Source organism: Hyperoodon ampullatus (assembly GCF_949752795.1).
Source record: "Hyperoodon ampullatus genome assembly, chromosome: 14".
NCBI lineage: Eukaryota > Metazoa > Chordata > Mammalia > Artiodactyla > Ziphiidae > Hyperoodon > Hyperoodon ampullatus.
Window position 1 is genome coordinate 66,420,250 of NC_136927.1, and position 27,919 is coordinate 66,448,168.

At 37.7% G+C, this 27,919-nt stretch overlaps 1 protein-coding gene across 2 annotated transcripts in view; it reads right to left on the reverse strand.

Moving 5' to 3' along the window:
- RBL1 (RB transcriptional corepressor like 1) overlaps positions 1 to 27,919 on the reverse strand; it is a gene marked incomplete at both ends in the record, with an annotated part of 75,143 nt that overhangs the window by 22,746 nt on the left and 24,478 nt on the right. For both annotated transcript variants that reach the window (XM_079718576.1, XM_079718575.1), the window contains 7 exons: positions 10,501 to 10,712; positions 12,276 to 12,542; positions 16,720 to 16,852; positions 19,277 to 19,441; positions 21,220 to 21,357; positions 26,742 to 26,845; positions 27,036 to 27,148. In XM_079718576.1, the coding sequence (XP_079574702.1) occupies positions 10,501 to 10,712; positions 12,276 to 12,542; positions 16,720 to 16,852; positions 19,277 to 19,441; positions 21,220 to 21,357; positions 26,742 to 26,845; positions 27,036 to 27,148 (1,132 nt within the window). The remainder of the gene's footprint in view (positions 1 to 10,500; positions 10,713 to 12,275; positions 12,543 to 16,719; positions 16,853 to 19,276; positions 19,442 to 21,219; positions 21,358 to 26,741; positions 26,846 to 27,035; positions 27,149 to 27,919) is intronic.

A 27,919-nucleotide genomic window follows, 5' to 3' on the forward strand; every position in this document is an offset into this window, starting at 1 on the left:
CAATTCTGGGATTTATTTTAGAGAAGCGGCATGTTTGGTCACAAATATCTGATTAACATGTCTATCTTATCAGAAGCTTTATGGTGCTTATAAAAGCTAGGCAGGATAAGCTGAAATTATTTCTATGTTAAATCTTTGCATTAATACTAAAATAATTTAGGCATTAAAATGAGAATTGGTCAATTCGTAAAAGGTAAAAAACTAGATTTATGATAAAAATTATGTAGACTCCCAGCAGTATCCCACCAATCTTAATAATGAATCTTCAGTAACTTAAACTTATCCATAAGATCCAATGTACCTGTCCCACAATAAACTCCAACCTAAAGCAATATAACACAATGGAGTTCCTGTAAATTCCACAGGATGGCCAACTGCTTAATCAAAGTTATGTAAAACAAGCCAGCAGGAAATGGAATTAAAACTCTATGAGCCTGAGTCCAAACATTAGCTCATCAAGATCATAATGTTCTTTTAGAATGTCAAATATGTTTTTAAAAAAGGCTAAAGGTACATCACCTGATACTAAAGCTAAACAAAGACACTCTAAGAAAACTACAGACCAATATCTATTATACTGATGTGAAAATCCTCCACAAAACCCTAGCAACTGAATGGAACATCATACACTAAAAGGGTTATACACCATGACCAAGTAGGAGTTATTCATGGAATGAAAGGATAGTTTAACATATGAAAATCTATCAGTATAATACACTACATTAGCAGAATGAAGGGAAAAATGATATAATCATCTCAAAATTTGATGCAGAAAAAAAGCATTTGACAAAATTCAAAACCCTTTTGTTACAAACTAGGAACAGATGGAAACTACTTCAACATAATAAATACCATATATGAAAAATCCAAAGCTAAGATCATACTCAAAGTAAAACAATGAAAGCTTTTCCTCTAAGATCAGGAACAAGACAAAGATGCCCACTTGCAGTACTTCTATTCAACACCATACTAGAAGTTCTAGCCAGAGCAATTAGGCAAGAAAAAGAAATAAAAGGCATTCAAATTAGAAAAGTAGTAAAACCATCTCTGTTCGCAGATGACAAGACTTTATGTGTAGGAAACCCAAAAACCCTGGAGTCCATAAAAAATGTTAGAACTAATAAATGAATACAGCAAAGTTGCAGGATACAAAATCAACACACAAAAATCACTTTTATTCCTATACCATAAACAATGTACAATCCAAAAATGAAATTAAGAAAATGATTCCATTTACAATAGCACGAAAAATAATAAAATACTTGGGAATAAACTTAACCAAGGAGGCAAAAATTTGTACACTGAAATTGAATCTACATATTCAATATAATCCATATTAAAATCCCAAAGATTTTTTTTTTTTTGCAGAAATAGAAAAAAATCCATCCTAAAACTCATATGGAATGTGAAGGGACTCTGAATAGTCAAAATAATCTTGAAAAAGAAGAACAAAGTTGGAGGTCTCACATTTTCTGACTTCAAACCTTACTACAAAGTTACACTAATCAAAACTGTGGTACTGGCATGAAGAGACCAATGAATAGAATACAGAGCCCAGAAATAAACCCTCACATATATAGTGATGAGTAACTTGACAAGGGTGTCAAGACCATTCAATGGAGAAAGGCAGTCTTGTCAACAAGACTCAGTGAGAAAACTGGATATCCACATGCAAAAGAATGAAACTGGGTCCTTACCTTATACCATATATAAAAATTAACTCAAAATGGATCAAAGACCTAAATGTAATTTCTAAAACTATAAAAATCCTACAAGAAAACATAGGGGAAAAGCTTCATGACACTGGAATGTGCAATGATTTCTCGGATATGACACCAAAACGAACAAGACAACAAAACAAAACATAGATAAGTTAGACTTCATCAAATTAAAAAACTTCTGTGCGTCAAAAAAAGACACTAATATATAACATAGTGAAAAGGCAACCCATGGAATGGGAGAAGATATTTGCAAATCATGTATCTGATAAGGAATTAATATGCCGACAATATAAAGAACTATTACAACTCACCAATAAAAAACTCAAAAAATGGGCAAAGGACTTGAATAGACATTTCTCTGAGGAAGGTAGAAGGATTGCCAATAAGCCCATGAAAAGATGCTCAATATCATTAATCATCAGGGAAACGTGAATTAAAACTACAGTAAGGAGGTAGCTTCAAAATGGTGGAGGAGTAAGACGTGGAGATCACCTTCCTCCCCACAAATACATCAAAAATACATCTACATGAGGAACAGCTGCTACAGAACACCTACTGAACGCTGGCAGAAGACTTCAGACTTCCCAAAAGGCAAGAAACTCCCCACGTACCTGGGTAGGGCAAAAGAAAAAAGAAAAAACAGAGACAAAAGAATAGGGAGGGAGGGGGAAGGGTAAGCTGTGACAAAGCGAAAGAGAGGCATGGACATATATACACTACCAAACGTAAGGTAGACAGATAGTGGGAAGCAGCCACAGAGCACAGGGAGATCAGCTCGGTGCTTTGTGACCGCCTGGAGGGGTGGGATAGGGAGGGTGGGAGGGAGGGAGATGCATGAGGGAAGGGATGTGGAAACAGATGTATATGTATGACTGATTCACTTTGTTATAAAGCAGAAACTAATAAAAATAAATAAAAAATAAATAAATAAATAAAGAATAGGGATGGGACCTGCCCCTCTGGGAGGGAGCTGTGAAGGAGGAAAAGTTTCCACACACTAGGAAGCCCCTTCACTGGCGGAGATGGCAGGTGGGAAGCTTTGGAGCCACAGAGGAGAGTGCAGCAACAGGGGTGCAGAGGGCAAAGCGGAGAGATTCCCACATAGAGGATCGGTGCCGACCAGCACTCACCAGCCTGAGAGGCTTGTCTGTTCACCCCGCCGGGGCGGGTGGGGGCTAGGAGCTGAGGCTTGGGCTTCGGAGGTCAGATCCCAGAGAGAGGACTGGAGTTAGCTGCGTGAACATAGCCTGAAGGCAGCTAGTCAGCCACAGCTACTCGGGAGTGAGTCTGGGAAAAAGTGTGGAACTGCCTAAGAGGCAAGAGAGCATTGTTTCAGGGTGCGCGAGGAGAGGGGATTCAGAGCACCACCTAAACGAGCTCCAGAGACGAGCGCGAGCTGCAGCTATCAGCACGGACCCCAGAGACGGGCATGAAATGCTAAGGCTGCTGCTGCAGCCACCAAGAAGCCTGTGTGCAAGCACAGGTCACTATTCACATCTCCCCTCCCGGGAGCCTGTGCAGCCCGCCACTACCAGGGTCCCATGATCCAGGGACAACTTTCCCGGGAGAACACACGTCATGCCCAGGCTGCTGCAACATTATGTTGGCCTCTGCTGCCACAGGCTTGCCCGGCATTCTGTACCCCTCCCTCCCCCTGGCCTGAGGGAGCCAGAACCCCCTAATCAGCTGCTACTTTAACCCTGTCCTGTCTGGGAGGGAAACAGACGCCCTCAGGCGACCTACGTGCAGAAGTGGGGCCAAATCCAAAGCTGAACCCCAGGAGCTGTGCGAACAAAGAAGAGAAAGGGAAATCTCTCCCAGCAGCCTCAGGAGCAGCAGATTAAATCTCCACAATCAAACTGATGTACCCTGCATTTGTGGAATACCCGAATAGACAACGAATCATCCCAAAATTGAGGCAGTGGACTTTGGAGCAACTATAGACTTGGGGTTTGCTTTCAGCATCAAATTTGTTTCTGGTTTAATGTTTATCTTAGTTTAGAATTTAGAGCTTATTATCATTGGTAGATATGTTTATTGATTTCGTTGTTGCTCTCTTCCTTTTTTTCATATACATATATTTTTCCTTTTTCTCCTTTTGCGAGTGTGTATGTGTATGCTTCTTTGTGTGATTTTGTCTGTATACCTTTGCTTTTGCCATTTGTCCTAGGGTTCTGTCTGTCTTTTTTTTTTTTAGTATAATTTTTGGCACTTATTATCATTGGTGGATTTGTTTTTTGGTTTGGTTGCTCGCTTCTTTCTTTTTCCTTTTTTTACTTTCTAATTTTTTTATTTTTAATAATATATTTTTTATTTTTCAATTTTATAACTTTATTTTATTTCTCTTTCTTTCTTTTTTTCTCCCTTTTCTTCTGAGCCATGTGGCTGACAGGGCCTTGGTGCTCCGGCTGGGTGTCCAGCCTGAGCCTCTGAGGTGGGAAAGCCGAGTTCAGGACAGTGGTGGTCCACCAGAGACCTCCCAGCCCCACATAATATCAAATGGCGAAAGCTCTCTTAGAGATCTCCATCTCAATGTGAAGACCCAGCTCCACTCAATGAACAGCAAGCTACAGTGATGGACACCCTATGCCAAACAACTAGCAAGACAGGAACACAACCCTATCCATTAGCAGAGAGGCTGCCTAAAATCATAATAAGGTCACAGGCACCCCAAAACACACCACTGGATGCGGTCCAGCTCACCAGAAAGACAAGATCCAGCCTCATCCACCAGAACACAGGCACCAGTCCCCTCCACTAGAAAGCCTACATAACCCACTGAACCAACCTCACCCACTGGGGGGCAGACACCAAAAACAACAAGAACTATGAACCTGCAGCCTGCGAAAAGGAGACCCCAAACACAGTAAGTTAAGCAAAATGAGAAGACAGAGAAATACACAGCAGATGAAGGAGCAAGGTAAAAACCCACCAGACCAAATAAATGAAGAGGAAACAGACAGTCTACCTCAAAAAGAATTCAGAGTAATGATAGTACAGATGATCCAAAATCTTGGAAATAGAATGGAGAAAATACAAGAAACGTTTAACAAGGACCTAAAAAAACTAAAGAGCAAACAAACAATAATGAACAACACAATAAATGAAATTAAAAATTTTCTAGAAGGGGCTTCCCTGGTGGCACAGTGGTTGAGAGTCTGCCTGCCGATGCAGGGGACGTGGGTTCGTGCCCCGGTCCAGGATGATTCCACATGCCGCAGAGCGGCTGGGCCCGTGAGCCATGGCCGCTGAGCCTGCGCATCTGGAGCCTGTGCTCCGCAATGGGAGAGGCCACAACAGTGATAGGCCCGTGTACCGCAAAAAAAAAAAAAAATTCTCTAGAAGAAATCAATAGCAGAATAACTAAGGCAGAAGAACACATAAGTGACCTGGAAGATAAAATAGTGGAACTAACTACCACAGAGCAGAATAAAGAAAAAAGAATGAAAAAAATCAAGGACAATCTCAGAGACCTCTGGGACAACACTAAATGCACCAACATTCAAATTATAGGGGTCCCAGAAGAAGAAGAGAAAAAAGAAGGGACTGAGAAAATATTTGAAGAGATTATAGTTGAAAACTTCCCTAATAGTCAATCAAGTCTAGGAAGCACAGAGAGTCCCATACAGGATAAATCCAAGGAGAAACACGCCAAGACACATATTAATCAAATGATCAAAAATTAAATACAAAGAAAAAATATTAAAAGCAGCAAGGGAAAAGCAACAAATAACATACAAGGGAATCCCCATAATGTTAACAGCTGATTTCTCAGCAGAAACTCTGCAAGCCAGAAGGAAGTGGCAGGACATATTTAAAGTGATGAAAGAGAAAAACCTACAACCAAGATTACTCTACCCATCGAGGATCTCATTCAGATTTGATGGAGCAATTGAAACCTTTACAGACAAGCAAAAGCTAAGAGAATTCAGCACCACCAAACCAGCTCTATAACAAATGCTAAAGGAACTTCCCTAGGCAGGAAACACAAGAGAAGGAAAACACTTACAATAACAAACCCCCCAAAATTAAGAAAATGGTAACAGGAACACATATATTGATAAATACCTTAAATGTAAATGGATTAAATGCTCCAACCAAAAGACATAGACTGGCTGAATGGATACAAAAACATGACCCATATATATGCTGTCTACAAGAGACCCACTTCAGACCTAGGGACACATAGAGACTGAAAGTGAGGGGATGGAAAAAGATATTTCATGCAAATGGAAATCAAAAGAAAGCTGGAGTAGTAATTCTCATATCAGATAAAGTAGATTTTAAAATAAAGAATATTACAAGAGACAAGGAAGGACACTACATAATGATCAAGGGATCAATCCAAGAAGATATAACATTTGTAAATATTTATGCACCCAACACAGGATCACCTCAGTACATAAGGCAAATGCTAACAGCCATAAAAGGGGAAATTGACAGCAACACAATAATAGTAGGAGACTTTAACACCTCACTTTCATCAATGGACAGATCATCCAAAATGAAAATAAATAAGGAAACACAAGCTTTAAATGATACATTAAACAAGATGGACTTAATGGATATTAATAGGACATCCCATCCCAAAACAACAGAATACACTTTCTTCTCAAGTGCTCATAGAACATTTTCCAGGATAGATCATATCTTGGGTCACAAATCAAGCCTTGCTAAATTTAAGAAAATTGAAATCGTATCTGGTATCTTTTCCAACCACAATGCTATGAGACTAGATACCAATAACAGGAAAAAATGTGTGAAAAATACACAAACATGGAGGTTAAACAACACACTACTAAATAACCAAGAGATCACTGAAGAAATCAAAGAGGTAATCAAAAAATACCTAGAAACAAATGACAAAGAAAACACGATGACCCAAAACCTATGGGATGCAGCAAAAACAGTTCTAAGAGGGACGTTTATAGCAATACAATCCTACCTCAAGAAACAAGAAACATCTCAAATAAACAACCAAACCTTACACCTAAAGCAATTAGAGAAAGAAGAACAAAAAAACCTCAAAGTTAGCAGAAGGAAAGAAATAATAAATATGAGATCAGAAATAATGAAAAAGAAATGAAGGAAAAAATAGCTAAATCAATAAAACTAAAAGATGGTTCTTTGAGAAGATAAAGAAAAATGATAAACCACTAGCCAGACTCATCAGGAAAAAAAGGGAGAAGACTCAAATCAATAGAATTAAAAATGAAAAAGGAGAAGTAACAACTGACACTGCAGAAATACAAAAGATCATGAGAGATTACTACAAGAAACTCTATGCCAATAAAATGGACAACCTGGAAGAAATGGACAAATTCTTAGAAAGGTATAACCTTCCAAGACTGAACCAGGAAGAAACAGAAAACATGAATAGACCAATCACAAGCACTGAAATTGAAACCGTGATTAAAAATCTTCCAACAAACAAAAGCCCAGGACCAAATGGACTCACAGGAGAATTCTAGCAAACATTTAGAGAAGAGCTAACACCTATCCTTCTCAAACTCTTCCAAAATATAGCAGAGGGAGGAACACTCCCAGACTTATTCTATGAGGCCACCATCACCCTGATACCAAAACCAGACAAAGATGTCACAAAAAAAAGAAAACTATAGGCCAATATCACTGATGAACATAGATGCAAAAATCCTCAACAAAATATTAGCAAACAGAATCCAACAGCACATTAAAAGGAACATACACCATGATCAAGTGGGGTTTATCCCAGGAATGCAAGGATTCTTCAACATACAGAAATCAATCAATGTGATAAACCATATTAACAAATTGAAGAATAAAAACCATATGATCATCTCAATAGATGCAGAAAAAGCTTTTGACAAAATTCAACAGCCATTTATGATAAAAACTCTCCAGAAAGAAGGCATAGAGGGAACTTAACTCAACATAATAAAGCCATATATGACAAACCCACAGCCAACATCGTTCTGAATGGTGAAAAACTGAAACCATTTCCACTAAGATCAGGAACAAGACAAGCTTGCCCACTCTCACCACTATTATTCAACATAGTTTTGGAAGTTTTAGCCACAGCAATCAGAGAAGAAAAAGAAATAAAAGGAATCCAACTTGGAAAAAAAGAAGTAAAACTGTCACTGTTCACAGATGACATGATACTATACATAGTGAATCCTAAAGATGCTACCAAAAAACTACTAGAGCTAATCAATGAATTTGGTAAAGTAGCAGGATATAAAATTCATGCACAGAAATCTCTTGCATTCCTATACACTAATGATGAAAAATCTGAAAGAGAAATTAAGGAAACACTCCCATTTACCACTGCAACAAAAAGAATAAAATACCTAGGAATAAACCTACCTAAGGTGACAAAAGACCTGTATGCAGAAAACTATAAGACACTGATGAAAGAAATCAAAGAGGATACTAATAGATGGAGAGACATACCATGTTCTTGGACTGGAAGAACCAACATTGTGAAAATGATTATACTACCCAAAGCAATCTACAGATTCAGTGCAATCCCTATCAAACTACCAATGGCATTTTTCACAGAACTAGAACAAAAAATTTCACAATTCATATGGAAACACAAAAGACCCCAAATAGCCAAAGCAATCTTGAGAATGAAAAACAGAGCTGGAGGAATCAGGCTCCTTGACTTCGGACTATACTACGAAGCTACAGTAATCAAGACAATATGGTACTGGCACAAAAAGAGAAATATAGATCAATGGAACAGGATAGAAAGCCCAGAGATAAACCCACGCACCTATGGTCACCTTATCTTTTTTTTTTTTTTTTTTTTTTTTGTGGTACGCGGGCCTCTCACTGTTGTGGCCTCTCCCGTTGCGGAGCACAGGCTCCGGACGCGCAGGCCCAGCAGCCATGGCCCACGGGCCCAGCCGCTCCGCGGCATATGGGATCCTCCCAGACCGGGGCACGAACCCGTATCCCCTGCATCGGCAGGCGGACTCTCAACCACTGCGCCACCAGGGAGGCCCCTACCTTATCTTTAATAAAGGAGGCACGAATATACAATGGAGAAAAGACAGTCTCTTCAACAAGTGGTCCTGGGAAAACTGGACAGCTACATGTAAAAGAATGAAATTAGAACACTCCCTAACAGCATACACAAAAATAAACTCAAGATGGATTAAAGACCTAAACGTCAGGCCAGACACAATAAAATTCTTAGAGGAAAACATAGGCAGAACACTCCATGACATACATCACAGCAAGATCCTGTTTGACCCACCTCCTAGAGAGACAGAAATAAAAACAAAAATAAACAAATGGGACCTAATGAAACTTAAATGCTTTTGCACAGCAAAGGAAACCATAAACAAGATGAAAAGATAACCCTCAGAATGGGAGAAAATATTTGCAAATGAAGCAACTGACAAAGGATTAATCTCCAAAATACACAAGCAGCTCATTCAGCTCAATATCAAGAAAACACAATCCAAAATTAGGCAGAAGACCTAAATAGACTTTTCTCCAAAGAAGATATAGAGATTGTCAACAAACACATGAAAGGATGCTCAAAATCAGTAATCATTAAAGAAATGCAAATCAAAACTACAATGAGGTTATCATCTCACACTGGTCAGAATGGCCATCATCAAAAAATCTACATACAATAAATGCTGGAGAGGGTGTGGAGAAAAGGGAACCTTCTTGCACTGCTGGTGGGAATGTAAATTGATACAACCACTATGGAGTACAGTATGGAGGTTCCTTAAAAAAGTAAAAATAGAACTACCATATGACCCCGCAATCCCACTATTGGGCATATACCCTGAGAAAACCATAATTCAAATAGAGTCATGTACCACAATGTTCATTGCAGTTCTACTTACAACAGCCAGGACATGGAAGCAACCTAAGTGTACATCGACAGATGAACAGATAAAGAAGATGTGGCACATATATACAATGGAATGTTACGTAGCCATAAAAAGAAACGAAATTGAGTTATTTGTAGTGAGGTGGATGGATCTAGAGACTGTCTTAAAGAGTGAAGTAAGTCAGAAAGAGAAAAACACTTGTATTTCACAATATTGTGAAAAACCCTTGTATGTTGCTATCAGGAATATAAATGGTGCAGCCACTGTGGGAAACTGTATAGCATTTTCTCAAAAATTAAATTTAGAATTACTCTTCTACTTCTGTATATACCCAAAGAATTGAAAGCAGACTTGGATACCTGTACACCAATGTTCACAGCAACACTATTCACTCACAATAACCAAAAGGCAGAAAGAACCCAAATGTCCATCTATAGATGAATGGATAAACAAAATATGGTATATACAAACCATGGAATATTAGTCAGTCTTAAAAAGGAAGGAAATTCTGACCATGCTGCAATATGGAAGAACCTTGAAAACATTATGCTAAGTGAAATAAGCCTGTCAAAAAAGGACAAACGTTATATAATTCCACTTATATGAGGTACCTAGAGTAGTCAAATTCATAGAGACAGAAAGTAGAATAATGGCTACCAGGGGCTGGGGGTGGGGGGAAGAAATGAGGAGTTACTATTTAATGGGTACAGAGTTTCAGTTTAGGAAGATGAAAAAGTCTGGAGATGGATGATGGTGGAAGCTGCACAACAATGTGAATGTACTAATGATATTTAGCTGTACACTTAAAAATGGTTAAAATAGTAAATTTCATGTATATTTTACCACACACACAAAAAAAGAAGGCTAAAGCTGCCCTCTGTTACTCAATCTTTCTTGCATTGATTAAAGGAGACCTTTATAGATGCTATAAAAACACGTACCTTTCTATAAAACAGTGCTAAGGACCCAGTTCTCTTTGGTTTGCTTATTCCAACTGAATGTACCTCTTGTGCTTTAGTCAAATGGGTCTGTTTTGGAGAAGCACCAATTAATGACTGAGCCGTAAGTGATACAGGACTCTCGACTTTGGACTCCTGAGTTGTATTCATGGAAATTGGTATCAGTGTGATCTCTCCAGCATCATTTGCAATACCTGAATGTACAAGCAAGAGTTCTTAGTTTTAGAAATGTGTCCCAGAAAAGTTGTCAATTCTTCCTTCCTTGCTTCCTTCCTCCCTCTCTCCCTCCCTTCCTTTCTTTACTATCTATCTATCTATCTACCTACCTATCTATCTATCTATTTATCTATCTATCATGCATAGGAATATGTTAGAAGCCACAAAAATAGTAATTCTAGGTTATGATACTCTTATTTTCTATTTCTGCTCTGAAACAATAAAATTGTTTTCTTCTGAGCTCTAAAGGAGATGTTTTTAATCAATAAACAAAATTCTTCCTCAATGCACTTAATTGTAAAACTCAGATAAGAAAATAAAATAAGTCCTAACAAAGAGGGTTGTAAATTTATAAAATGTGAAAATTCAAAAAACAGTGCAGGCATACCTCAGAGATATTGCGAGTTTGGTTCCAGACCACTACAATAAATTGAGTATCATAATAAAGTGAGTCAATGAATTATTTGGTTTCCTAGTGCACATAAAAATTATGTTTGTGCTATATTACAGTCTATTAAGTGTGCAATAGCATTATGTCTAAAAAATAATGTACACACCTCAATTAAAAAATACTTTGTTGCTAAAAAATGCTAATCATCATGTGATAACACAGGGTTGCCAGAAACCTTCAATTTGTAAAAAAAAAAAAAAATAGTATCTGTAAAGTGCAACAAAGCAAAGTGCAATAATAATAGGAATGCCTCTATAGGTTCAAAACAAAACAAAAGGGTGGAGCACAGAGGATTTTTAGGGCAGTGAAACTATTCTGTATCTGTATAACAGTATAATGGTAGATACGTGTCATTAGACATTTGTCAAAACTCATAGAATGTACAACACCGAAGAGTGAAACCTAATGCAAACTATGGACTTAGGGTGATAATGATGTGTCCATGAAAGTTCATCAGTTGTAACACATGTGTCTCTCTGGTGCAGGATGTTGATGACAAGGAAGGCTCAATTTTGCCATGAACCTAAAATTGCTCTTAGAGAAAAAAAAGTATGGGTTCAGGGACTTCCCTGGTGGCGAAGTGGTTAAGAATCCGCCTGTCAATGCAGAAGACACAGGTTCGATCCCTGGTCTGGGAAGATCCCACATGCCACGGAGCAACTAAGCCTGTGTGCCACAACTACTGAGCTGCACTCTAGAGCCCACAAGCCACAAATACTGAGCCCATGCGCCACAACTACTGAAGCCGATGTGCGCTCGAGCCACAACTACTGAGCCCTCGCGCCGCAACTACTGAAGCCCGTGTGCTGCAACTACTGAAGCCCGCACGCCTAGAGCCCGTATTCCGCAACAGAAGAAGCCACCACAATGAGAAGCCCGCGCACTGCAATGAATAGTAGCCCCTGCTCCCCATAACTAGAGAAAGCCCGTGCACAGCAACAAAGATCAAACGCAGCCAAAGAGAAAAAAAAGTATATAGGTTCAAGCAAAAATACTGGAATAATAAGACCATGTGATCAATCCAATAAGACATTTCTTCAATTTTCATCCACCTCAGAAAAAATATAAAATAAATGCATCAAAATGTTACCATGCAATGGAATTGTAACTTTATGTCCTGTTGTCCCTGTTACTATGGCTGTGGCCATTGTTAGAAGACTTTGCCCAGGTGAAATTGATATATTTTCAGCAGTAATGCTTGAAGAAGGAGCAATTTTCAATTTTGTTCCTTCTGTTATGATCCTGTCCATAAGCATTTCCTTTGGGGGGTCTTCCCCAAAAAGTCTTCTCTTAGCACTCCCAGCGGTAGGAGAACTGTAGCGTTCATGGACAGAAATTGGAGACAATGGTTGCGTATCTAATAAAGAGAAAAATTTATAACAGTTTGACATGTATTCCAAAATAATAAGTCAGGTTTACTCACTCATTCAACAAATAGAGATTGAGTTACTATGCTAATAACATGGCCTCTGTCCTCATGGAATAAGCGAGTCTAGTGGGAGAGAGAAGAATGAAGTAAATCTTAAAATAAAATTATGAGAGCTCACCTTCCTGGTTTCTTGAACCTCTGCCTATATTAAAGAAGCAAAATATTAAGGGTAAAGTCGAAGATGAGAGGTAGAATGTGGTGACTGCTAAATTTCAAAAGTAGTCCAACTAGCTTCTGTCTCCCAATCTTATCTAGTAAATAACTCCTGATTAGAAGGAAAAATCAGTGATTTGGTTCACAATTTTGCCTTCGCCACATGCCCACACTTCAAACAGTTTAAGGCAGTAGCTGTGGCTTTCTGATTTAGTAGAGGCAGAATCATCTTTTATAAGTCCACTAGAAGATAAAGATGAGTAGAAGTGTTATGACTCTGCTTAACTTGCCTTAATCTGAGGCATTAGTGTGTTGATCAAAAAGAAAGTAAGGGGCTTCCCTGGTGGTGCAGTGGTTGAGAGTCTGCCTGCCGATGCAGGGGACACGGGTTCGTGCCCCGGTCCGGGAGGGTCCCGCGTGCCGCGGAGCGGCTGGGCCCGTGAGCCATGGCCGCTGAGCCTGCGCGTCTGGAGCCTGTGCTCCGCAACGGGAGAGGCCACAGCAGTGGGAGGCCCGTGTACAGCAAAAAAAAAAAAAAAAAAGAAAGTAAGGTATGGGTTAAACCTCTTTTCCAGTGCTATCCTTCTGCAGAAACTGCTCTCCTTTCCATCCCCACTAGGTGCAAAGCCTCTCCTAGCCAATCCTACATCTTTTCCCACCATTTTCCCCCTACTTCCCTCAACCCACTGTTTCTTTACAGGTATATAACATGTTTTTAAAGTAAAAACATTTCACTAATTACTTTTACAATTACTAGATAATTAGATAGCCATGTCATCTATTTTCAAAACATGTTTATAAGGTATAAAAATTACCTCTGGCAATAATTTGACAGCTCTCTGTATTACTGAGGTAAGTGGGGAATAGTCATGGTTTAATAAAAATCTCTCCACAATTCTGGAGGTTATAAAAGCAGCTCTGACTTGCAGTCTTAATAAAAAAGTGGAAAGTTCTATTGTAGCTCCCATTACCCTTTAACAGAAGTCTACCTGGATACTTTATATCTAAGAAAACCAATGCAGCCCTTGAATCCGACTTGGAATGTTCAGAGCTGACATTTCAAGGGAAAACTCATGTTATAGTCATGAAGTTAGCTACAATCCCCTTGAAATGATTCTCTGCCTAGCACAGTACTGGAAAAGCTGCAGTAGACAATAAAAATTTAACAAATATATAAGTTAATAAATTGTCTTTTTTCTCCCAGAGTCAAGGCTCAATATTATTGTTTTCTAAGGCTTTTCCATTATTTGATTCTCTTGCCTGAACCCCTATAATACCTTTTTCTTCTAATTATAAAAATAATATATCACCTGAATGTTCACAGCAGCATTATTCATAAAAGCCAACAAGTGGAAATAATCCAAATGTCCATTAACAAATGAATGAACGAACAATATACAGTATATCCATACAATGAAAAATTATTCAGCGTAATGAAGTGCTGACACATGTGACAACATATATATACCTTGAAAACATGGTAAGTAAAAGAAGCCAATCACAATGGTCACATATTATATAATTCCATTTATATGAAATGTCCAGAACAGGAAGATCCATAGAGACAAAGAACAGATTAGTAGTTCCAGGGTCTTGGTAGAGGAGGAAATAGAGAGCGATTACTATTGGATACAGGTTTTTTTTGGGGGGGTGATAAAAATGTTCTGGAATTAGATAATGGTGATAGTTGTATAGTCTTGTGAATATACTGAATTGTATATTTTAAAAGGGTGAATTTTATGGGATGTGAATTATATCTCAACTTATAAAAGCTCACTGAAAAAACTCAAACGAGGGCTTCCCTGGTGGCGCAGTGGTTGAGAGTCCGCCTGCCGATGCAGGGGACATGGGTTCGTGCCCCGGTCCGGGAAGATCCCACATGCTGCGGAGTGGCTGGACCCGTGAACCATGGCCGTTGAGCCTGCGCGTCCGGAGCCTGTGCTCCGCAACGGGAGAGGCCACAACAGTGAGAGGCCCGCGTACCGCGAAAAAAAAAACCTCAAATGATACCAAAAAACTGTAATGAAAAAGGTAACACTCAAAATTCTACCACCAGGACAGAATTACATTTTAGTGACCATTTCTTCATGATCTTAGTTCTGAGATCTCTAGCTAGGCTGCAAACACACACACACACACACACACACACACATATAACGTATATTTTATATATATAATAAATATTATATACACATACACGTTATAGTCAGATACACACACACGCATACGCACAGAGTTCATGCTTTGTACAGTTTAAGTATGCATGACTTTCAGTTACCATAGCATAAATTAACGACAGCCTTAACAAAAAGGTTCAGATTTCAGTTGTCATGGTATATTAACTGTGAGTAACTGCATAAACTACAAACTTTTCCCATGAGGATTTACATAAATCATTGTGTGAAAAATAGATGTGCATCATGATCAGTGACCAATCCTGTTACTTCTTTCAAAGTCTGTTGGTGATTGTTCAGGGCAAATCTGCTGGTTCAATTCATGCAGGCAGCAAAGCATATGGTTATGTTGTCTCCTTATTTCCCAGTGATAAACCCGCGTTTTACAAAATAGATAAATGAAAATAGACAAATGAAAGGGGGAATGGCTCCTCCAAAAAAGTGAAAGTCCAACAAAGAAATGAAAAGTGATAATGCTGAAAGTGAAATTAAAATTGTTAATGAAGTTACAGAAGAAATAGCTGACCCTAGGAATGCTGACACTGCTGCTATTCAAGAGATTAGATATACAGCCAGAAGAACTGTGTGAAGATGAGACTTATTGATATAAATGTGAAAAGTTGTTAAGATAAATAGGATGAAGACATCCAACAGGAAGTTATGATGGCAAAAAACTTCACTTTAAAGGAACTCTCAGAAATATTTCACAACACTGAAAGCACAAAGGATAAAATGTTAAGAGCTGGTCCAAACTTAGAAAGGAACATGACAGTTCACCAAGGCACAGGAAAGAAGCTCACTCAGTATTGTAAGTTATATGAGAAGAAAGTAGCAAGCACCATTTAAACTATTCTTTATGACTTTTTAAAAAACAAAACACTTTCATTCTCAGTGTTACCAATGTTTTAAATTGTAGTGTACTAAGTAAATATTTTTACTATTTTTAAATTTGTTTAAATATTAATAATTGACAGTAAGAGAGTTTTTAGGTTTGACAAGATTTTTAAAGGTCATAAAACAATCCTAATTATTCCCCTTGCTTAATGAAGATTGTTTTGCATGCACAGCGTGCACCTTTTTATGACCTTATACTACGTGTAAAGCAAGACACACACACACAATTATAGTCCAAAAGTGGGTCTTGAGCTACTTGTACATCTGAGGTTTATTCAGGGATATTGTCATCAGAAGATTTTAAGTGATTTTTAAAAATCCAAGAGTTAAATAATCCAGAAGATGCACACATTAGTTTGCTACATCACAAGAGAAAATAAAGAATAATGCACTAAAATCTTCCTATTAGTAAGGCTCAAATGAACTATTTTGAGAGAGTATAGATAAGTAATTTATTGGATGAATTTAAGTATCCCAAAGAGTTCTTTGTTCTGCTTTAAACGTTTATTTTTCTTTAAAGACTTAAGAGATAAAGAATGTAACTTTTATCACATTTGGAAAAGTAGGTATTTAGCTTAAATAGTTTTCCATTAGCACTGAGGAAAAATTGTATATATTTATGAAAAAGCCAAAATACTATTTCCACAATAATAGACATTGTAATTTAAAAAACAGATTAGATTCAAAATCAGAGTGGAAATCTTATTACTTTAATATAAAAAAGTATATAATGAGCCACATGGGGTGTTGGCATAAACATTAATCCCCTTTCAAATCCTGATAAAAAAATTGTATTTCTTAATAATATGTTAGGCAAGACTTGAAATTTTCTCTAAAAAAAGATCTTTGTTATTTTTTCATTGTTTTACTGATGTTGAACCTACCCTTTCGAAGACTCCCACTGTCAGTCCGAACTTCTTTGACCCTTGGATGCATTAGAGGAGACATTGGCATCATGGGAAGATGTCCCTGTACATTTCCCCCATTTCCTGTTTCAAAGTTATTTGGGAAAATAACCTGTAGAAAACAAAAACCCTCTGCTTTACACACAGATAAACCCACTGATCAAAACATAACAGAAAAAATGAGAAAGAAAGTCTTCTTAACTTTTTTACTGTTTTATTTCCCTGTCCTTCACAAAATATACCAACTTGCATAAAGTGCTCAGTAGTTAACATTGTTAAAGATATGTAAAGAGTTCATCTCACTTAATCTTATAATATATCTAGTAAAGTTTACTGACCACTAGAAGTAAACCTATGAGGTTGGCACTGCTATTCTTCACTTATGGATGAGAAAACTGAGGCTCAAAAATGTGAAATCTGCCCAAGGACACACTACTACTAAATATTAGAGCAAGGGCTTCAACCCAAATCCTTCTCTTTTAAGTTCATAGCTTTTTTTTCCACTTCCCAATGGATTCCATAATGGAAATACTGATGAATACTGAAGATTGCCCAATTAATCACAGTCTGCTGCAAAAGACCAAAGCAGCATGGAAGAGAGGCTTTAAGAAATCATCTTTTCAGTTCTTCCTAGTCTTAAATAGTTCTTTCAGTTGTTTGAGATTAGGGAAAAACTCAAGAAGATTAATGAAGTATAAGGAGACACAGAAAAGCAAAGAAGGATGTATAGACAGGAGTTTAAAAAGAATAACACAGAGGTGAAGGGAAAAAACTCAATTTCTCATGATACTAAACTGTTAAATGTGCAATTTGTGTGCATTAGGCAGAAGCTTTTGATCTTTTTATTGTAAATACTACTAATTAGAAGTGTTTAATTCTTTATATGGATATTTAAAAAAATTAAAAATGATGGGATTAATGGTTTTTTAGATCTGATACTGAAAGCACAAGCAACAAAAGAATAGATAAACTGGATATCATCAAAATTTTAAACTTTTGTGTTTCAAAGGTCATCATCAGGAAAGTAAAAAGACAACCCATGGAATGGGAGAAAAGTTTTACCAATCATATATCGGATAAAGGAGTGTATCTAAAATATAGAAAGAACCCTATAAGTCAAAAATAAAAAGACAACTCAAATAAAAAATGGGCAAAGGATCTGAGTAGATATTTCTCCAAAGATGATAAAGAAATGGCCAATAAGCACGTGAAATGATGTTGAACATCACTAGCCATCAGGGAAATGCAAAAAAAAAAAAAAAACCCACAGTGAGATAATACTTCATGCCTACTAGGATGGCTAGAATCAAGAAGACAGATAATAAGCACTGGAGAGGATGTGGAGATATTAGAATCTTTATACACTGATGGTGGGAACGTTAAATGGTGCAGCAACTTTGGAAAACAGTCTGACGGTTCCTCAAAAGCTTAAAGAGAGTTACTATATGGCCTAGCAATTCCACTGCTAGCCATATACTCAAGAAAAATGAAAACATATGTCCACACAAAAACTTGTTCATGAATGTTCATAGCAGCATTATTCATAATAGTCAAAAGGTGGAAACAACACAAGTTTATCCATTGATAAATGAATAAACAAACTGGTATATCCATACAATGGGATACTAGTAAGCTGTAAAAAGGAATGAAGTGCTGATACATACAACAACATGGATGAACCTAAAATCATTATGCTAATAAAAGAAGTCAGTTATACTCAGCCATAAAAAGAAACGAAATTGAGTTATTTGTAGTGAGGTGGATGGACCTAGAGTCTGTCATACAGAGTGAACTAAGTCAGAGAGAAAAACAAAATACAATATGCTAACACGTATATATGGAATCTAAAAAAAAAAAAAAAAGGTTCTGAAGAACCTAGGGGCAGGACAGGAATAAAGACGCAAATGTACAGAATGGACTAGAGGACACGGGGAGGGGGAAGGGTAAGCTGGGACAAAGTGAGAGAGTGGCATGGACATATATACACTACCAAATGTAAAATAGTTAGCTAGTGGGAAGCAGCCACATAGCACAGGGAGATCAGCTCGGTGCTTTGTGACCACCTAGAGGGGTGGGATAGGGAGGGTGGGAGGGAGACGCAAGAGGGGGGAGATATGGGGATATATGTATAGCTGATTCACTTTGTTATAAAGCAGAAACTAACACACCATTGTAAAGCAATTATACTCCAATAAAGATGTTTAAAAAAAAAAAAAGTCAGTTTAAAAGGACCACATATTGTATGATTCCATTTACATGAAATGTCCAGAACAGGGAAATCAATAGAGATGGAAAGTAGATTACTTGGTTGCTTAGGGGCTAGGTCAAGAAGACAGAGGTTAGGGAAGTGATACGTAAAGTTTCTTGTTGAGGTGGTGTGTTCCAAAAGTGACTGTCGTGATGACTGCACATACCTATGAATATACTAAAAACCACTGAATTGTATACTTATGGGTGAATTGTACGGTATGGGAATCACGTCTCAATAAAGCTGCTTTCATAAAATGATGGGATTATTAGCCTTGCCCTAACTCACTTCTTCACAGGTAGGAACTCTGTTTGCAGAAGCCTGGAGAGCCTCCCACAGCGCAGAATCATGACTCCATGCTAAACTCTCCAAAATCTGTTCTTCAATGCTGTTCAGGTGTTTCACCATGTCCCTGGAGAGTCCCTCCTCTGAGCGGATCACCACCTCAATAACCTGGAGAAGAGAAAACTGAGAAAGTAATGTGGTCTCAAGTAGTCAGTTCTAGACTAGGCTTACATGTATGGCTAGCTCTGCTGTTATTAATGACACAGAACCAAGAATATCTTTGAACCATAGTTCTACGGCTTATTAATATATTTTTAATTTATAAAGAAGTTTTTAAGATTTTCAAAATACTTTCACATACATTTCTGGTTTTCATGTTTTATTTTATACATGGAAAACAGAGGCAATGATAGGTGAAAGTGGTCAACAGCCCAATAGTGGTAGAAGTCAGGTCTTGGGTTCCCAGTCTAGTGCTATTTTGAATTCACTGCCCCTTCTCAGACTATTCCTCCCAACAGCTCAAAAGAAAGAATGAATAACATATTTAAAAGGAACTTTGCTTATATACACTATAGCTCCATTTTAATAAGAGTAAATATCTAGAGCAAAGTCTGTAAGCATATATATAAAAATATTAATAGTGATTATTATTTGTAATTAGGATTATAATGTATGACTTTAATATCTACATTTGTGTGTATTTTCTGTTTTTCTTCAAGGAGTATGTATTATTTATGTGGTTAAAAAACAACGTCATTGGGTTTCCCTGGTGGTGCAGTGGCTGAGAATCCGCCTGCCAATGCAGAGGACACAGGTTCGAGCCCTGGTCCAGGAAGATCCTACATGCCGTGGAGTAATTAAGCCCGTGCGCCACAACTACTGAGCCTGCACTCTAGAGCCTGCGAGCCACAAGTACTTAAGCTCGCGCACCTAGAGCCCGTGCACAGCAACAGGAGAAGCCACCGCAATGAGAAGCCCGCGCACCACAACAAAGAGTAGCCCCTGCTCACTGCAACTAGAGAAAAGCCCACACGCAGCAAGGAAGAACCAACACAGCCAATAAATAAATAAAAATTAAAAAAAAAAAAGAATTGTTATTAGGTGAGGGCAAAAGCTAAACTTTTTCCTCAGATAAAACTACATATATTTCCTAAGGGAAAATCTGAAACACATACATAAACATTAAAGTAAATATAGAGAAGCAATTTTCCTTACAGAACTAAAAAGAATTTAAATTCCACTCAGTCAACAATTAAAATGGATAGGGTTTTCAGTGACCTGCATTTCTGTAACTTTAGGTATAAAAATTTAACTCATCAAACTAACTTTTCTATAATCAATAATTTGCAAGTAACACAGATGACAAAATATTAACTAAATTATGCCAACCAGTATAATAATAGCATCAGTCTTAAATTCAGACATCAGGTAACATTAAATGTTACTGCAGCTGTGACCTCTGTGTTCTGTAAGAAAAAGGTTCTAGCAGGTAAAAAAGGGTAAGTAAGTAAGATTCATCCACAGTGAATTAGCTCAAATTTGGGGAAGGAGCACCATCTGTTATTAGAGCCTCATTAGCTAGACCATGACCACAATTAATTTTAGACCTTTTCTTTCTCCTGAGAGAAAGAGTTTTTGTTCTTCATCATACATCTATTTAATAGGATTATGATTTTCATTCATAATATGGAAATTCAAACTTAACGACTTAGTTCCTGGCCACATTTCCAAGTCAGTGATGGAAAAACTGAAGCTATGAGATTGGCTTAATTTACTGATCCCCTCTCTTCCTCTCCCTTTTGTCCTTGATTCCACCCTAAAAAGAATGCTTTCACAATACCTCTGGAAATATTTTCCAGACATCACTACAGCTCACTTCTTCAGCATTAAGACAAACAGAATGTTTACCTGAGGCACACCATAACAGAACTTTGCTCTCATCTCACCTTATAAAAATAAAATGGTCGCAGATTAAGAACTTGAATAATCCAGGGAAAAGTACGAGGTGAGCTATAGGCAAAGAGCACAATCTCCAAACAACAGGCCATCAAGGAATGATGAAATATATCCTGCTCTAAAAGAACCTTGGGGAAGAGAAAGACCACAGTTTATTAAATTTCTCAGCAATTTTAGCCTCTGCCATTATATAAAGAAGACTATAGAAACAAGAAAAAATAACTTACGTAAGTTATAAACCATAACTTATATAAGTGCACATTATATTATACTAGATTACCAGAGATAAAAATCTGAGTTCTTAAACTGATAGTTTTCTTATAAGATATAATCTTGCTCAGTGACAGATGTTAAATTCAAATGAGGCATAAACAACAATCTACTTTGAAACTGGAGTAAATAATAAAATAATATTCCTGCCAAGAGAAAAGCACAAGAATTGGGCTCCTTTATTTAAATGACAGTTTTATGTCAACATGAAGGCAGTGTTTATTAATCAAAACACTAAAATCAAAGGTGCAGTATATCACAGCTAAGATTTTTAAAAGTTCAGAGAAAGAAATATTTTACTAAGATAAAGTCTTGGGACTTCCGTAGCAGTCCAGTGGTTAAGACTCCATGCTTCCACTGCAGGGGGCATGGATTCGATCTCTGGTCAGGGAACTAAGCTCCCGATGCCACATGGCGTGGCAAAAAAAAAAAAAAAAAAAAAAGAGAGATAAAGTCCTATTTCACCACTGAGTTTAAAATTTAACATAAGTTTTCAGTTCTATAAATGGTGTTTGTTGCCATCCTTCTTTCAAATACCATTCCAAATCAACAAAGAGAATAAGCAATAGAAAATATCTTGGATAGAACAAGGAGTTGACTGTAACTGCAAACCATGTATGAAAACTGAAACTGGATGAAAGGATGACAAATTACTCAGCAGAAAGTAGGATGGTCAAACATAAGGGCCTGAAGAGAGACACTTAAAACAAATGAATCTGCTCCACTCGACTTGGGAAAAACACAGCAACTGAAGGCACAGGCAGAATGGAAAGTCCAGGTTAGGCAGTGCTGACATGGATGGGTGATTTTTAAGTTTATGGTAGTCAGAAGTCCTCAGGTCCCCACCCAACATCCACTCTAAGGAGTCAGATGATAGGTCTCTAGTCTATCCCAACAAGGATCTAGAGAATTATTCTCTACAGAAACTGAACTAGAGAGAATCAGAGCTTGAAAACACCAGGTATTGAAGAGACCGTGGTTTTAGGTGAAAGTCTGCAGACTGAATTGTGAGACCAAGTTTCCTTTCCTTGCTCTGCTCTGTAACACCCACAGCCAGGCAGATACTTTTCTAAAGAAACTGAAATATTCCAGAGAAGTCTTAAAGACACCAACAGTTGAGGGTCCCTATACTACATGATCACTTGAGGCTACTGGACTTTTATTCTCACTCTTGCACACAGAGCTTTGAGACAAACTGTTTTGTCAACATAAGGGTTTTTTTTTTGTTGTTGTTGTTGTTTTTTGCGGTACGCAGGCCTCTCACTGTTGTGGTCTCTGCCGTTGCAGAGCACAGCTCCAGATGTGCAGGCTCAGCGGCCATGGCTCACGGGCCCAGCCGCTCCGCAGCATGTGGGATCTTCCCAGACCGGGGCACGAACCCGTGTCCCCTGCATCGGCAGGCGGACTCTCAACCACTGCGCCACCAGGGAAGCCCAACATAAGGGTTTATTAATGTCTCATTTTTAGTGATCATTCAAAAAGTAGACATTTGAGGAAAGCCTCCAACTGAAAGACAAAGGTGTAATCCAACATTTGAGGAATAATCCAACATTTGAGGAAAGCCTCCAACTGAAAAACAAAGATCAAAACAAATGGAAAAGAAACTCAGAGGAAACAGAGACAACGCAGGCATCAAAAGAAAACCTCAGGGTTTCCCTGGTGGCGCAGTGGTTGAGAGTCCGCCTGCCAATGCAGGGGACGCGGGTTCGTGCCCCGGTCCGGGAGGATCCCATGTGCCGCGGAGCGGCTGGGCCCGTGGGCCATGGCTGCTGAGCCTGCGCGTCAGGAGCCTGTGCTCTGCGACGGGAGAGGCCACAGCAGTGAGAGGCCCACGTACTGCAAAAAAAAAAAAAAAAAAAGAAAACCTCAAAGAAATCTAAATTAACCTCAAAGAATAAGTCTTAGAAATGAAAATACAGCTAAAATAAAAAATTCTTTAGAATTGGATGGTGAAAAATTGAGTAAATATCCTTAGAAGTAGAACAAAAAGACAAAGAAATAGAAAATAAGAGGATTAATCCAGAAGGTCCTTTATCTGAATCATAAAAGCTCCAGAAAGATAAAATTGTGGGCAATACATTATCTAAGAAATAATGCAATAAAATGACCCAGAACTGCAGGACGTAAATTTCTGGACTAAAAGAGCAACTCTGTAGGAATGCCCAACACATGAATGAAAAGACCCACGATTAAGGCACTCTATTATAAATTTCAGAACATTAGTGATAAAAGAATGATAACTAAGACACCAGAAAGTAAAAACAGGTCACATACCAATACAAAGAATTAGAATGCCACTGGATTTCTAATTAGCAATACTGGAATCTAGAAGATAATGGAGCAATGCCTTTAAAATCATAAAATTATACACAGACAACTATTAATCAAGTGTGTCTAAAATAAAGACATTCTGGACTTCCCTGGCAGTCCTGTGGTTAAGACTCCATGCTTCCAATGCAGGAGGTGTGGGTTTGATCCCTGGTCAGGGAACTAAGATCCCACATGTCACGTGGTGTGGCCAAAAAATTAAAAAAATAAAAAATAAAATAAAATAAAGACATTCACGCAGTTTTAAAAAAGACACTTAAGGCAAGGCAAGGTAAGGTTTCCACGCTTTACTTGAGCTGATAAAATGTCTATACCACTGGATTGTGAAATTATGTATGTATAATGTAATACCTAGAGCAACCAGTAAAGAAAAAATCTATACAAAGACACACAGTCTAAAAATGTTCAAAGTGACCCACAGGAAGGTAGGAAAAAGAAAACAGAAAACAAAATATAAAATGGCAGACTTATGCCCTAACAAATCAATAATTAAATTTAATAGGTAAATTAAATTTACCTATTAAAACAAAAAGCCTGACACAGTAGATTAAAAAAAACATGACAACTATATGCTGCCTACAAGAAACTAATTTCAAAGGGTGTTACAGGTAGATTGAAAGTAAAAGAATGGAAAAAGAGGGCTTCCCTGGTGGCACAGTGGTTGAGAATCTGCCTGCTAATGCAGGGGACACGGGTTCGAGCCCTGGTCTGGGAAGATCCCATATGCCGTGGAGCAACTAGGCCCGTGAACCACAACTACTGAGCCTGCGCATCTGAAGCCTGTGCTCCGCAACAAGAGAGGCTGAGATAGTGAGAGGCCCGCGCACCGCGATGAAGAGTGGCCCCCGCTTGCCACAATTGGAGAAAGCCCTCACACAGAAATGAAGACCCAACATAGCCAAAAATAAATAAATTAATTAATTAAAAAAGAAAGAATGGAAAAAGATATACAGGCATACCAGGTTCCAGACCACTGCAATAAAGTGAATATGCAATAGAGCAAATATCGCAATAAAGTGAGTCACACAAATTTTATTGGTTTCCCAATGCATATAAAAGTTATGCTTACACTATATTATAATCTATTAAGTGTGTAATAGCATTATGTCTAAAAAATAACTTAATTAAAAAGTATTTTATTACTAAAAAAATGCTGACCATCACCTGAGGCTTCAGTGGGTCATAATCTTTTTGCAATAGTAAAGATCACTAATCACAGATCATTATAACAAATACAATAGTAGTGAAAAAGTTTGCAATATTGCTACAATTAGCAAAATGTGACACAGAGAAATGAAGTGAGAAAATGCTGTTAGAAATATGGCACCAATAGATTTGATGGAGGGTTGCTGCAAACCTTTAATTTATTAAAAAGTCACTATTTGTGAAGCACAAAAAAGTGAAGCACAATAAAACTAGGTATGCCTGTATAAACATCAGCCAGATGACTTCAGAGCAAAGACAATTACCAGACTCAGAGAGGGATGTTCTGTCATGATAAAATGATTAATTAACCAAGAAGACATAGTAATCCTCAATGTCTATGCATCAAACAGCAGAGCTTCAAACTATATGAATTAAAAAAAAATCTGATAGAACTGAAAGGAGAAAGAGACAAATCCACAATTTTATTTGGAGACTTCAATACCTTTCTCTCCTCTCAATAACTGATAGAACTAAACCAAAAATTAGCAAGGATACAGAAGAATTCAACATCATTAACCAACAAGATAGAACTGACATTTACAGAACACTCCACCCAAACAACAGCACACATTCTTTTCAAGTGCCCAGAACATTTACCAAGAAAAACCGTACCCTGGGTCATAAAATAAACCTCAACAAATATAAACAAAAAGAACTCATAAAAGTGTATTATAAAAGTTTAGATATGGAAAACAAATTAGTGGCTAAAGAGACTGAGTGTCACTTAAAAAGGGGTAGTATGAGGGAGATCTTTGTGGCGAAAGAACAGTTCTGTATCTTGATTTTGGTGGTGGTTACCTAATCTACACATGTGATATAAGGGTAAAGAGCAAGACACATACATTGTTCTAATGTCAATTTCCTGGTTTTGATATACTATGTAAAATGTAACCACTGGGGGCAAATGGATACATGGGATCCCTCTGTACTACTTCTGCAACTTTCTGTGAATCTATAATTATTTCAAAATAAAAAGTTGAAAATTTACTTCTTTCTCCAGAAGCTATGGGAGCATATGCTCTATCAAGTGTTAGTAAATCATGAAAAAGAAAGACGTGGAATCCAGGAAAAATGGGGAACCAACACAGAAGAAAACTTCCAGGGTGCAAACACAGAGAAATTTTATTACACTAGTTAAGCAGCACCTCCAAACATCAACTTGTTCTTACTGGAATTGAAGGTCAGAAGGCTCCAAGAGTGACAAGAGAGAGGAGGAGGAGGAAACAAAGATCATATGATAAGTTTGACTTCTTAGAAAAATTCCTTTACATAGCTATTGGAGAGAGTGATCAGACTTGATCAAATGTCCAAAGAAAATGAAGCAAAAAAAAAAAAAAAAGCCATCAACATTTTGATGTTGATTCCTCAAAACTCCCTGAGCGGTATGCCTAGATATCTTAATTATCAGTTGGTTTAATAGTTGGGGGATTTCATTATTAGCTAGCTAGGAATGAAGGACAAAAAACCAACCAAAGGGAAAGGATAATGATGGTGCATCAAAGAAAAATTTTACATATTTCACATTTCTGCCTAGAGGTGGCTAGCACTGGGTGTGCCAAAGACAACTAAAGCCAATTAATATGTCATCATGGGTAAGTTTGCCATTAACTGCTGAGCCCCACAATGAACTACAGAGGCTCTCAACACATTGCTTCCAGGCTTAGGTTCTGTAGACCTTGCCAGTGGCTGGGAGAGTGAATTTACTTACTGACATGTCCATTCCATGAAGTCTTCGTGTCTCCTGAACCATTACAGTCTCTAATATTTTATAATATAAAATTTCTGCAAGCTTTAATCTGTTTACAGCAAAATCTACGGGAGGAAACAAAGGGAAAACATGTGCTAAATAAATGTAGCTGTTAAGAACTAAAGAACAAAACTTACATAAGCTTCAATCAGATATATTAAAAATTGCAGGGAAAGAAAAAACTTGAGTTTCTATTTTTCTTGGAACAATCTATCTACTTTCAATGCTTTATCAATTTCAGTTTTGTCTTCTTACCTATGTGAGATCCTGGCTGTTCATCTGTTGATTGGGTATAGTGTTGGCAGAAAGTCTCTCCTATTACTTTCACTGTTTTCATAATGTTTTCCATAGGATTACGCATACAAGACCTAAAAAATACAAAAGGAACCTAATTAACAGAAAAAAAATTCTAGAGTACCAACATTTCTTCATTCAAGAATTAGTCTAGTTTTTAGTGACCGAAGTCCTATTCTCAGGTGTAAACCTAGATATGTAAACACAGCATATTTCAAACCAGTCTACAGCCTTTAAATATAATCATTTGGCATATTATTTTGGAATTTCAACAGTAGGGGAGTCAATGTTCTCTCTATTATGCTTCTATTTATATGAAATTCTAAAAAGGCAAAATTCTAAGGACAGAAAACATATCAGTGGTTTCCAGAGGCTGGGGATGGCATAGGGATTGACTACAAAGGGGCATAAATTTGGGGGGACTGTTCTATGTCTTGATCATGGTGGTGATGGTTATACAACTGTATACATTTGTCAAATCTCATACAACTGTACAGTAAAAAAGATGACTCTTGTATATAAATTATACTTCAATAAACCTGATTTAAGAAATATTTCTTCATCTGATTTAAGAAAATGATAGGCAGCATTTATGTATATATTGTGCTGGAACAATAAACTGCATTTAGTTCTTATCAAAGCCAAAAGAATAACAAATAAAAAAAATGCAGCATTAAAAAGGAAGATGAAAAAAAAAAAAAAGGAAGATGGACTTCCCTGGTGGCACAGTGGTTAAGAATCTGCCTGCCAATGCAAGGGACACGGGTTCAATCCCTGGTCTGGGAAGATCCCACATGCTGCAGAGCAACTAAGCCCGTGTGCCACGACTACTGAGCCTGCGCTCT